At 42.0% G+C, this 13,198-nt stretch overlaps 1 protein-coding gene across 5 annotated transcripts in view; it reads right to left on the bottom strand.

Annotated features, from left to right (window-relative positions):
- Positions 1-13,198, bottom strand: part of PIR (pirin) — a 102,251-nt gene that overhangs the window by 79,372 nt on the left and 9,681 nt on the right. For 4 of the 5 annotated variants that reach the window (XM_034648992.1, XM_002928956.4, XM_034648995.1 and 1 more), the window contains one exon: positions 10,257-10,349. The exons of the other annotated variant lie outside the window; for it this stretch is intronic. In XM_034648992.1, coding sequence (XP_034504883.1) covers positions 10,257-10,349 — 93 coding nt within the window. The remainder of the gene's footprint in view (positions 1-10,256; positions 10,350-13,198) is intronic. 5 annotated transcript variants of the gene reach the window in all.

A 13,198-nucleotide genomic window follows, 5' to 3' on the forward strand; every position in this document is an offset into this window, starting at 1 on the left:
TCCTAGTTCTTATGTTCCATAGATGAGAGAAATCATATGATAATTGTCTTTCTCTGCTTGACTTATTTCACTTAGCATTATCTCCTCCAGTGCCGTCCATGTTGCAGCAAATGTTGAGAATTCGTTCTTTCTGATAGCTGAGTAATATTCCATTGTATATATGGACCACAGCTTCTTAATCCAGTCATCTGTTGAAGGGCATCTCGGCTCCTTCCATGATTTGGCTATTGTGGACAATGCAGCTATGAACATTGGGGTGCATATGGCCCTTCTCTTTACTACGTCTGTATCTTTGGGGTAAACACCCAGTAGTGCAATGGCTGGGTCATAGGGTAGTTCAATTTTTAACTTTTTAAGGGACCTCCACACTGTTTTCCAGAGTGGCTGTACCAACTTGCATTCCCACCAACAATGTAGGAGGGATCCCCTTTCTCCACATCCTCTCCAACAATTGTTGTTTCTTGCCTTGTCTATCTTTGCCATTCTAACTGGCGTAAGGTGGTATCTCAGTGTGGTTTTGATTTGAATTTCCCTGATGGCTAATGATTTTGAACATTTTTTCATGTGTCTGTTAGCCATTTGTATGTCTTCATTGGAAAAGTGTCTGTTCATATCTTCTGCCCATTTTATGATTTGTTTATTTGTTTCTCGTGTATTGAGTTTGAGAAGTTCTTTGTAGATCTTGGATACCAGTCCTTTATCTGTGGTGTCCTTTGCAAATATATTCTCCCATTCCGTGGGCTGTCTCTTAGTTTTTTTGACTGTTTCCTTGGCTGTGCAGAAGCTCTTTATCCTGATAAAGTCCCATAAGTTCATTTTATCTTTTATTTCTCTTGCCTTTGGCGATGTGTCGTGAAAAAGGTTGCTCTGGCCGATGTCATAGAAGTTGTTGCCTATGTTCTCCTCTAGAATTTTGATGGATTCCTGTCTCACATTGAGGTCTTTCATCCATTTGGAGTTTATTTTTGTGTATGGTGTGAGAGAGTGGTCAAGTTTCATTCTTTTGCATGTAGCTGTCCAATTTTCCCAGCACCATTTATTGAAGAGACTGTCTTTTTTCCACCGGATGTTTTTTCCTGCTTTATCAAAGATTAGTTGCCCAAAGAGCCGAGGGTCCATTTCTGGGTTCTCTATTCTGTTCCATTGGTCTATGTGTCTGTTTTTGTGCCAGTACCATGCTGTCTTTGTGATCACAGCTTCTTGACGTAGACGGGGTTTGAGCGTCTGCTGTGGGAACTGGCCTCTCCTCACTAGATGGCAGTAGCTCCCTCCAGTTGGTATAATCAGAAATGTCTCCAGAAATTGCCCCATTGACCTCATGGAGGCAAAGTCCCCCCTGCTTGAGAAGCACTGACATAGTCTGAAATCCTGACTTTTAGACTCAAGATGGCGCTAATTTCGAATGACAGCATTAACCTGGCAGTTTCAGGATAGAAAACGTTGGCCACTCGTTTGTAACTGGAGGTCAAGCTCTGCTGTAAAGGCCTTCCCCAGTAACGGCCCAACCTACAGCTTTAGATCCCACCCCACTCTGCACATCCAATTTTTAAAAAATGTATCCCACAGACCTTTTATTTTATTTACTTATTTTTTTAAGTAAGCTCCATCTAGGCCAAACGTGGGGCTTGAATTCACGACGCTGAGGTCAAGAGTCACATGATCTCCTAAGCCAGCCAGGCGTCCCCACTACACATCCAATTTTTAAGTCTGACTACCTTACTCACCATTTCTAGTGTATCTTTGTACCATGCCCTCTACCGTTGTCTCCACTGTCCAGAGAATTATATCTAACTTATTCCTTACCGCTGTACTAAATGGCCAATTTCCCCCTGAAACTCTCCCAGACCTTTCTGTGAGAAATGCTAGCTTCTCTCTCAGAATGTGAAACTTCATCAACGGGACATCTCTTGCTCCTCCTTAATTGTTTTCTGACGGTCTTACAAACTAGAAGTCCTCTGCCCCCCCTTCTGAACTCACATTCACATGTGTATGCACCCCTGCAAATAAGGACACACACGGCTTTAATTTCCTTTTGGCCAGGGAAGCGTTAAAGAAGAGAAAGTTATGCTTTTTAATTTGAGGCACCCCTTTACATTTCGTGGGACCCTCTAATGGCACNCCTTCTGAACTCACATTCACATGTGTATGCACCCCTGCAAACAAGGACACACACGGCTTTAATTTCCTTTTGGCCAGGGAAGTGTTAAAGAAGAGAAAGTTATGCTTTTTAATTTGAGGCACCCCTTTACATTTCGTGGGACCCTCTAATGGCACAGAAATGTCTCCTAAAGGAAGCTACCCCTGGGTCACCCTCCCTATTATACACCGGCATACAGTATTAGCTTAACTGGTTGACTGGTTGATTTTCTGTGGAGAGGGCAGACCCGAGTTGGAGGCCTTGGCACGAGTTCCCAGAGAGCCAGTGGGCATCAGGAACTTCACCAGCTGTGAGAGCCCTGTTGATCTTCAAATATGGTACGTGAAGAGGGAATTCTGAAAATAGTGGTATTTAAGTAACCAATACACATGGCTCAAAATTGCAAAGGTACCACAAGAAAAAGAGGGTTNCAGAAATGTCTCCTAAAGGAAGCTACCCCTGGGTCACCCTCCCTATTATACACCGGCATACAGTATTAGCTTAACTGGTTGACTGGTTGATTTTCTGTGGAGAGGGCAGACCCGAGTTGGAGGCCTTGGCACGAGTTCCCAGAGAGCCAGTGGGCATCAGGAACTTCACCGGCTGTGAGAGCCCTGTTGATCTTCAAATATGGTACGTGAAGAGGGAATTCTGAAAATAGTGGTATTTAAGTAACCAATACACATGGCTCAAAATTGCAAAGGTACCACAAGAAAAAGAGGGTTAGAGTGAAAATTAACTCTTTCTCTCCCTCATCACTCACTAATGTTCCCTGGAAGGCACAGGACTGGTCTCCTGCGTGTCCTCTCAGAGATAATTTAGGCATACCCAAGAGTCAAGGTCTAAGTGGGAATACCTCAAATGTCTACCAACAGATGACTGAATAAACAGAATGTGGCAGATCCATACGATGGACAATTATTCAGCCATAAAAAGGAATTCAGTTCTGACACATTACAACATGGATGAGCCTGGAACATATTTGCCAAGTGCAAGAAACCAGACACAAGACTCCACGTATCATATGATTCCTTTTTATGAAATGTTCAGAATAGGCAAACCCATAGAGACAGAAATCATGGTTGCCAGAGGCTGGGGGAAGTAGAGATGGGGAGTGACTATCAGTGAGTATGGGCTTTCTTTTGGGGTTGATGAAAATGTTCTGGAATCAGTGGTGATAGTCACACAATATTGTGAAAATACTAAAAACCGCTAAATATTTCCAAAAAGCCTTGTGAACATATATCTGTATCTGTCATTAAGTGTTTATTTTCTAAGTGCCATCTTTTGGACTTTAACACAAATTTTGGAATTTTATTTTCTTTGCATTAATGTAGCATATAGAAGTAATCACTTATTAAAATAGCCCAGCTTTCCCATAATACAAATGATAATAAACCATTAAAAAAAATAAAGGTAGGGATCCCTAGGTGGCACAGCTGGAGTCAGTTAAGCATCCGACTCTTGATTTCGGCTCAGGTCATGATCTCAGGGTCGTGAGATCGAGCCTGGAGTCGGGCTCTGTGCTCAGCTCAAAAGGAGTCTGCTTGACATTCTCTCTCTCCCCTCCCCTTTCCCCACCCCCCCCCGAGCATGCTCTCGAGGACACCCACCCCTCTCAAATAATTCTTTAAACAAATACAAAAATTAAAAAGAATAAAGATATAGTTATGTGTTTTTTATATAAATCCTACACAATGCCACAATAATTCTGTCACTTTCCAACTATCATGGAGATTATGCTATATCAGAACACATCAAGCTGTGGCATTCTGCTTAATGGCCGTGTTGTATGTCATGTACGTCATTGTATGGACACGTGTGTTTAGTTCTCACCTGGGGCCATTTGGTAGCCCCTCCCCCAAAGCAGGCAGTAGGCAATATCTGGAGATACTTGCTGTCACCACTGGAAGGGGGAGCTACTGGCCTCTAGTGAGTAGAGCCCAGGGAAGCTGCTCAACGCCGTACAAGGTACAGGTCAGCCCCCACAGCAGAGTTATCCTCTCAAAATGTTACTAGTGCCCAGGTTGAGAAGCCTTGATTTAAACAGCCCATGATCAAGGAAAATGTAAATTATTTACAATATTTGCTCTAATAAATGATGTTGAATATGTCATCTTCCAGATACAGAACGTCCCGATATGTAATTTCCAGATATATAATGATTCCCCTATTCTTTTGGATACTTACTTTGTTCCCCTTTTTTCCAACTTTCCAAAATTGGAATAAACATTTGTACAGTAAGCCTTTGTTCTTACTTTGGTTTTTTTTTTCCAGAAAATTATTTAGACTTCTAGAAGTAGGATTACTGGGCTAAAGGGGAATAACTTTTTCGTCTGAGATATACGGGGCTCCCATTGCTCCTATGAAGGGGTATTTCCCCCATTCTATCTGGTTCTTGCTTCCATGCAGGAAAGTGAGTGATTTTTGCAGAGTGATTTTATATCCAGCCACTTACTAAAAGGTTTTGGTTGATACTCTTAGCACGGCAGTGAGGGTGGCTTTCGCTGCCTTCCTATAATCTGTTGAGCCTCAACTCCAAATCATGCCAAACACATACAGAAGCTAAAACCTACATGCGTGCACTTTAAGCACGCCTTCTGGACAAGTCCCGTGCCCTCCGTCCACCTTCAATCACATCACCACCCAAAGCTGGATGCGGCCACTGTGGGGTTTGCTTTTATTACCATATTACCTACAAATGAATAATTTTTCCTCCTCTTCTCTGATACCTGTGACTCTAATTAGTAGCTTTGAAGCTTCCAGAGCCATGTTAAATCGTAATGGTGCTGGTAGACATTCTTGTCTTTTTTTTTTTTCCCTCAAACAGGATTAGGTCTAGTCTCTCAGTGTTAGACACGACAAGGGAAGTTCACCGGTGAGTCGTCATCTTCCCCCCCCCCCCGCCACTTGGATTCAACAGTGGTATGGCTTGGTGTGGAGTGTACACAGCAAGCTAGAAAAAACAGGCTGTGTGGGAGACGGGAGGTTTGAATCCAGTCGTAAGTTTGAGGTGTGAATCACCAGCACCCTGCCCTTCCGCCCCAGGATAGCGTCCGGGCATTGCATGCAAACGCTGCTGGCTGCCAGCCAGCAAATAGGACTGTGGCTTTTCCGACGGGCACACCCTTGCGAACAGGACGGGTCTGTTCTCCTGAGCAAAATCAAAAGGCCTGCTGAGGCTTGTAGTGAAAAACTTGAAAAAATGCTTCTAAGCCCAGCTAAGGACATAAGCAACGAGGTCATCCTTAAGTGTCCCTGAAGTAGGATGATTTTACTCCCAAAGGTTTGGAAATGTCCCTAGCGGGAGTGACCAACTAGGCCGCCTCCCCCGGGACTGAGGGGTTCCCAGGAGCATGGGACTTTCAGGGCTGGAACCAGGAGAGTCCCGAGGCTGTACTTTCAAGGATGATTTTGAAAGGCACAAAACACGTTTCTTGTCGGCACAGGTGAAAAGTTCATCGACGGTGCGCTGAACTTGACGTGCTTCTTTTTCGAGCTCAGCTAAACTGGGGCAGGGCGTGGGTTTTCCAGATCGTGCTGCTTCTGATTGTTCATGGCTGCCCTAAGCAAATCAAGGTAGTGTGCCTGACCAGAAATAGGTAACTACAAAATTAATCCACCCTTTACCACTCAGGCCTCTTGAAAACAGGGCTCCTCAGTGTCCTAACTCCCAGCAGGAAATACTGAATGCATTTTTCCCCTTTGTCTTGCGACCTCCAGCTGCGCCACCTTTTCCAGCACATTCCTTCCTCCTCAATTGTCAGGCAAGTTTTTAACAGAGAAGATATAGTTATCCACACCATTAAGTTAAAAAAAAAAAAGATTACCCTTTAAGTCAGTAAAATCAGGTCCTCACTCTGATCACAAAGAATTACAGTATTTCTGATTTTGAAGATCACTCGAGGATGCTGATGAAATGCAGATTATGCATCCACAGATCAGAGGGGGAGTCTGAGGTCCCCGGTTCACAGTTCACATTCTAGGTAATAAGAATTTTGTAGAATAATATTCTCCACATTTCTTTGATCACATATCACTATTAGTTTTAAAAAATGTGAGCGTGCACTCATAATGTATATATCTGTTTACATTTTATATTCATGTGTTAGGACAGCAGGATTGCACTTTTATTTTATTTTATTTTTAAAGATTTTTATTTTATTTATTCGACAGAGATGGAGACAGCCAGTGAGATAGGGAACACAAGCAGGGGGAGTGGGACAGGAAGAAGCAGGCTCATAGCGGAGGAGCCTGATGTGGGGCTCGACCCCATAACGCCGGGATCACGCCCTGAGCCGAAGGCAGATGCTTAACCTCTGTGCCACCCAGGCGCTCCTGGATTTTTTTTTTTTTAGATTTTTATTTATTCATTTGAGGAGAGAGAGAGCACAAGCTGGGGGGAAGAGGCAGAGAGAGAGGGAGAAGCATGCTCCCCACTGTGCCGGGAGCCCAGTGTGGGGCTTGATCCCAGGACCCTGAAATCAAGACCTGAGCCGAACGGAGACACTCCCCTGACGGAGCCACCCAGGTGTCCCTGAGCTCCGTTCTTTATACTAATTAGCCTTTTCAAACTTGATACCAAGTCTGTAGAAAATGAGCCCGGAGAGGCTAATGAGATCCTACGAGGGGCCTGGTTTTGAACTGCAGACTTTTAACATTCGCATTAAGAGGCAGAGGAGCCCTCGGCTTACCTACATGCCTGGGAAAAACAGATACATTTGATTCTGGTTATTCCCGGTAGGTATTTCTCTAAAGTTGCCATGGTTATCAGATTTGTGAACATGGAACCAAAGCTTTTGGGGAAATATAGGGTCTGGTCCCTTGGAGCCTCTAACCACAACATTTTCATCAACCAATCAATATATAACCTTGTTTTATGTGTGTTTCTGTTTAAAGACACCTCATTTTATGTATGTGTGTATATATATATATTTGCTATATTGAATATATATAGTATATATATATTCACTATATTCATTCATTCACTATATGTCTACACACACACACACACACACACACATTCATTAACACTGAGCTCAGCAAGCAGCCCTCTACCTCAACCCTGAACAAAACTATCTAACACACCTTCTCTCTCCAAAAGGCACGTCACAGCCTTCTTGCTCTTAGGACGCTAGACAGAACTTCAGCACTATGCTTGGGGACTATTTTAAGCAGTGAAATCACCAACAAAAAACACAAAAGTATGGACAATGTAGCATTAAGTGGATGGCAAGGACGCCTGTTTACGGTCGGCGAGCTGAAACGAGAAGGCAGCGTGGCCTCGTTCGTCCCCAGCTGGGAACGCGCTCACTGGCCCGCTCTGCGCTCACCCACAAATGACAGCATCACACCACAGGGACTGCGTTGGGGGTTCCAAATAAATGTTAGCGAGTAGATGAATTCACGAATACAGAATCCACAAAATGATGAGTACTGACTGTAATTGTAACTTCGGTTTTAAGGAAAATTCTTACTCAAAAGTCAGGGGCCAAACACCAGTATGCTCCAGCTGAACTCCTTCAGTTTTAAGTTGAGCACCTTACAATTTATAGATTGCAATTTATAAAGGCAATTAAGTTTCCTTTCCATAATGGAAAAGAAAGCAATGTGTGTCATCACTTGTTTGATTTAATATATTCATCGTCTTTAGGAGAAACTTTCTTATCCAATTAAATTCAGTCGGCAGCTGCTGAGTATCTCCTCCTGCAGAACACGTGGGATTATCTCAGCTGAAGCACTTTACAGTCCCCTTGACCATGGGAGGGGAGGTGGAGGCAATTCCTAACCCTCATACATGACAGACAGAATATGATCGAGGCCACCACGAACATCTAATGTGCATGAGACTAGTAAAAATAGAATGCTATGGGGACCCAACGAAGGAGAAAGTGCACCCTCTTGAGAATGTCTTATGAAACCTGATGGAGACAGTGACATCGGAAAAGACCTTGAGGGATTAGTACAATGGTAACTGGAGCTGTGGGAGGAAGCGGTGAGAATGTCCCGATACCAGAAGCAGGGGAGCACAGTGGGGAGACATGTTCTGGGAACCGAGTCAGAATCCAGCCCGGGTGTAGGCTAAGTGAACAGAATGGTTTCCTTAACTGCTGTAAGGCAGGACACAATGCCCCCAAAGTGCTAACAGAGAAGAGAACTGGAGGCCAATGGCTAAGTGAGGAAGGGAGACCGGTCCAACTACCTTGATCCTTTCATATTATTTCCAGAAACTTCTTGGTTTACTCAACCTTTACACAGCAGTGGTTAACTCTTTACTGGTCCATCTTTCACCTCCTTAACCAGATTGCGAACTGGAAGCAAGCAGGAGCCAAGCCTCCTTCTTCCTTAGCTCCCTCCCGCCCCAACACACAAACACACACACCCAACTACAAAAGATCGCCTGACACCAATATCTTCATGTCGCCAGTCTTTAGTAAATATTTACTCATTCAATAATTGGCCTGACAAACAAACTGAGCCCTGGTCTGTCTCTTAATACAGGTTCTTCCCACGGAACAGATGGCTACATTTTCTCGTTAACCATCCCTGCGTTTTCCCAGAATATAGGTACATGTGGACAATGAGAATCTTTTGAAGCGCCACAATATTGCATTACACATTTTTATCTCCTTATCTAAAACTGAAAGTAAGTGTTCAGCACAATCTCTACAAATCTTACAGTTAAATTTGTAAATGTATTGGTATGACCTTAAAAATCCTAATTTTTAGGCTATGTTCTATTTCAGCCCTTGAGTCTATAATTCCTTAGAACTGACTTTAAATACTAATAGTGTTCTTAGATTGTCTTTGGAGTTTAAAATATTACATGAGATTAAACATTTCTGAATATTCTTGAAGAAAAACTAGTTTTCTACCTAAAATTATTTAAATCACATCTTAAATTGTTTCTTCTCTCACAGATTATTTTAATTATATAAATATTTAAAGAATATAAATACTATATTTAATTATATGAATATTTAAATATTTATATAAATATGTAATACTTATATATTTAATTATATAAAGAATTTAAATATATGAATTATATAAATATTTAAAGAATAATATATAAATTATATAAATATTTAAATTTTTAAAAAAGATTTTATTTATTTATTCGACAGAGATAGAGACAGCCAGGGAGAGAGGGAACACAAGGAGGGGGAGTGGGAGAGGAAGAAGCAGGCTCATAGCAGAAGAGCCCGATGTGGGGCTCGATCCCACAATGCCGGGATCACGCCCTGAGCTGAAGGCAGATGCTTAACCGCTGTGCCACCCAGGCGCCCCTATATAAATATTTAATTAAAACTATTTTTTTTAGTTTTTTTTTTTAGAGAGAGGTGGGGGAGGGGGAGAGGGAGAAAGAGAATCCCAAGCAGATTCCATGCCCAGTACATGTGCCCCACACAGGTCTCAATCCCACAACCTCAGGATCATGATGTGAGCCAAAATCAAGAGTCCAACGCCCAACCGGCAGAGCCACCCAGGTGCCCCAGAAGCCAATTCTTGTTCTTTATTAACTGCTCAAATGAAAATGTCTCCAGTGGCACAAATTCAAAGGTTATTAAAAACAGTAAATATTTAAATTTGAATATACTTCAAGTAAAGTATGTGGCTTGCCGTAGTAGCTAGTCTATAGCTAAGAACTTATAAATTAATTTATTATTCATTGTCTCCAACTTTGAATTTTCTATTAGAAGTGATTACTACAGACACCTGGCTGGCTCAGTCGTTAGAGTATGTGACTCTTGATCTCCGGGTCACGAATTTAAGTCCCACAATGGGTGTAGAGATTACTTAAATAGATAAACATTTTAAAAAAGAAGTGACTATTAGATTTTGGGGCGCCTCAGTGGTGCAGTCGGCTGAGCGTCCGACTCTTGGTTTCGGCTCTGGTTGTGATCTCAGGGTTGTGAGATCAAGCCCCGAGACAGATCTGTGCTCAGCTCCGAGTTTCGTGAAGACTCTCTCCCTCTGTCCCTTCCCACAACTTGTGCACGTGAGCGCTCTCTCTCAAGTAAATAAAAAAATCTTTAAAAGAAGAAATGATTACTAGATTTAATAACAGAGGCAAATTCAAAAATACTCACTTTTGCAGGCAAATTATTTTACTTACTGTCTCAAAACCTCGATGTGGGTGATCAGGAAATCCGCCTGGTCTACCTCCTTTAAATTCATCAAACAGTAAAAATGGATCCAGATTTTTTAACTGAAATAAAAATTAAATCCAGCAGATTAGACACGCCTTTTAAACCACACTAGTAGGGGCTATATTCAGGGACAGATCTAGCAAAACTCATTGAAAACGACATAGCTAATGAGAAACTTTTGCAATGGAAATTACTTTCAGGAAAGAACTACTACACACACACACACACACACACGATTGACTGAGTTAAAGGGCTGATTTTATAAGTACAAAGAGAGGAAGAACATTTCATGATCATCTAAGATCTAAATGGTTAAGCACAAACAAAATACTGTCTATCCTAAACAGATGCAGAAAACCAGTGATTGCATTATCATAAATGCTCTGGAGGACGACAATTTAACACATATGAGGGTGGGGCAGGATCAGGGAAGGGGCGATCAGGGAGGTGACACATGAGCTGGTTTCCGAGGTACCTGTAGGAGTTAATCAAGCAGAAGGGGAGGAAAAGAGCAGAGAAACAGCTTGGTAAGCCCGAATAACTGCGAGGAGATCACTCTATCCGGGCAAAGATATACATGAAATTATGATGAGAGATGGGCTGAGGACAGAGGCCAAATCTTAAAGGAGTTGGGGTTTTATCCTGAAGGAGATGGGTTTTAATCAGAGATTGAGAAGATCAGATTTAGAAAGATCACTCTAGCATTCAAGTGGAAGATGGCTGGGAGAAGGAAGAGACAGGAGACAAAGAGCAGTCGGAAGGCACTTTCACTAATCCAGGCAAAAACAAAGGTCCACTTAGGCAATGGCGGTAGAGATGGAGAATAAGAAACAGCAACAGCACTAGATGCCCCCCAGATTTCTAGCTATGGTGCCTGGGAATATGGGAGAAGCATCCAGAAGCACAAGGAATATAACAGAAGCAGCAGCCCTGAAACAGCTATTTTAGGTAGTCATTTTAGGTCATGCTGACTTTAAGAAAGCTACACAAATGTTATCTATATAAATAAAACTATGTATCATCAGTGTCCAGTATATTGTACAAAAGGTAGAAGGTAAATGAAGATAAACCTCGAGCACAAATGAAAGGCAGAAACAGATCAGGCAGTCATCAGCGTGTCTTTACAGCTCTCTAGGTTATTCTTGGCCATTTGTTATTCTATAATAATTTTTATTAAACTTAAAAGCTTACAGAAAAAAAAATGTTGGACTTCTGATTGGAATTGCTTTGAGTTGATGGACCAACTGGGAAAGACTAACCATTTTTTTCTTAGAGGGAGAGAAAGAGAGAGCGAAGGCACATGCGCACATACACACACATACGAGAGCAGGGGGAGAGGGAAAGAGAGAATCTTAAGCAGACTCAACACCCAATGAGGAGCCCGACACGGGGCTCCATCCCATGACCCTGAGATCATGATCAGAGCTGAAATCAAGAGTGCAACGCTTAACTGACTGAGCCACCCAGGTGCCCCAAGGGAAGGCTGAGATTTATGTAATATTGAGGTTTCCTATACATAAAACATTGTTATCTCCATCTATTTGGGGCTTTTATTTTTTTATTTTTTATTATTATTTTTTAAGATTTTTATTTACTTATTTGACAGAGATAGCGACAGCCAGCGAGAGAGGGAACACAAGCAGGGGGAGTGGGAGAGGAAGAAGCAGGCTCCCAGTGGAGGAGCCTGATGTGGGGCTCGATCCCAGAACGCTGGCATCACGCCCTGAGCCGAAGGCAGACGCTTAACGACTGTGCCACCCAGGCGCCCCCTATTTGGGGCTTTGAAAATGTCTTTCAATAGGATTTGTAATTTTCTCCACAAAGAAATATATTTTTTAAAAGTTTTTGTAGCTAACATTTTTAATGACTTTGTAAATAGGATTTTTAAATTATGTTTTTGAACAGTATGCTACTAGGGATTAAAAATGTGAATAGAAAGGTGATTTTTGAAAGTTAAGTGCTTATTAATTTTAATAATATATCCACTGCTTCTTTTGGATTTTCTTTGCAGACATTCAGATCACCAGTGTATTTATCAATAAGCTTCTGTCCAGTAGTTCACAAATTACTTTTTGCTTGCATTAGATTAAAGCTGGGGCAGGCTGCTGTTTTTCTGGGTTTTGCCAGGCTTGGCTGGCCTCCACATGGCTTCTCATTCTCGATCCCGAGCTGAAACAGTGGCCACTATCTAGGACATGCTGTTCTCATAACCGAGGACAGGAGCAAACGGAAGCCAAGCCAATAGGGCACAATCACATTAACACGTCCCATTGGTCATAGCACATGACACAGCCAAGCCCAAGGCAGGAGGAGGGCACTTAAACCCTGCCTATGGGACTCACAGGTAATGTACCTAAAAGTGGGGGGAGTGTATAATCCCACAGATGGTGGGCAGTGAATATTTGGGAACAATATTCAATATTCCAACACCCATCAGCAAATAATAGGTTTTTCCCCTTCATTTTCAATCCTTACACGTTCTGTTTCTTTTTCTTGTCTTTTTGCAAGCTAGCGTGTCTACAACAATGCTGCGTAGAAATGACAGTAATAGATGTCTTTGTTTTCTCGCTGATTTTATATAGATTGCTTTTTCAACATTCATCAGCACACAGGATGTTTGATGCAGGTTTTCTGCAGATTACCTTCATAAGATGAAAGAATCCCCCTTCCATTTCTAGTTTACTCATTTTTTGAATATACACAGATAATCAATTTTATTGACAGCTTTTCCTGCAGTAGATACTTTTTTTCTCCTATAATCTCTTAATGTTGGTAAATTACATAACTAGATTATCCAACATTAAACCAAATTTGCTAAGTTTCGACAATCAAAGTTTGTGGTGATACACTATCTTTTTTATATTCTGCTGTATCTGGGTGATTAATATGTTGCTTACGATTCTTGCAA

Source organism: Ailuropoda melanoleuca, chromosome X, assembly GCF_002007445.2.
Source record: "Ailuropoda melanoleuca isolate Jingjing chromosome X, ASM200744v2, whole genome shotgun sequence".
Lineage (NCBI taxonomy): Eukaryota > Metazoa > Chordata > Mammalia > Carnivora > Ursidae > Ailuropoda > Ailuropoda melanoleuca.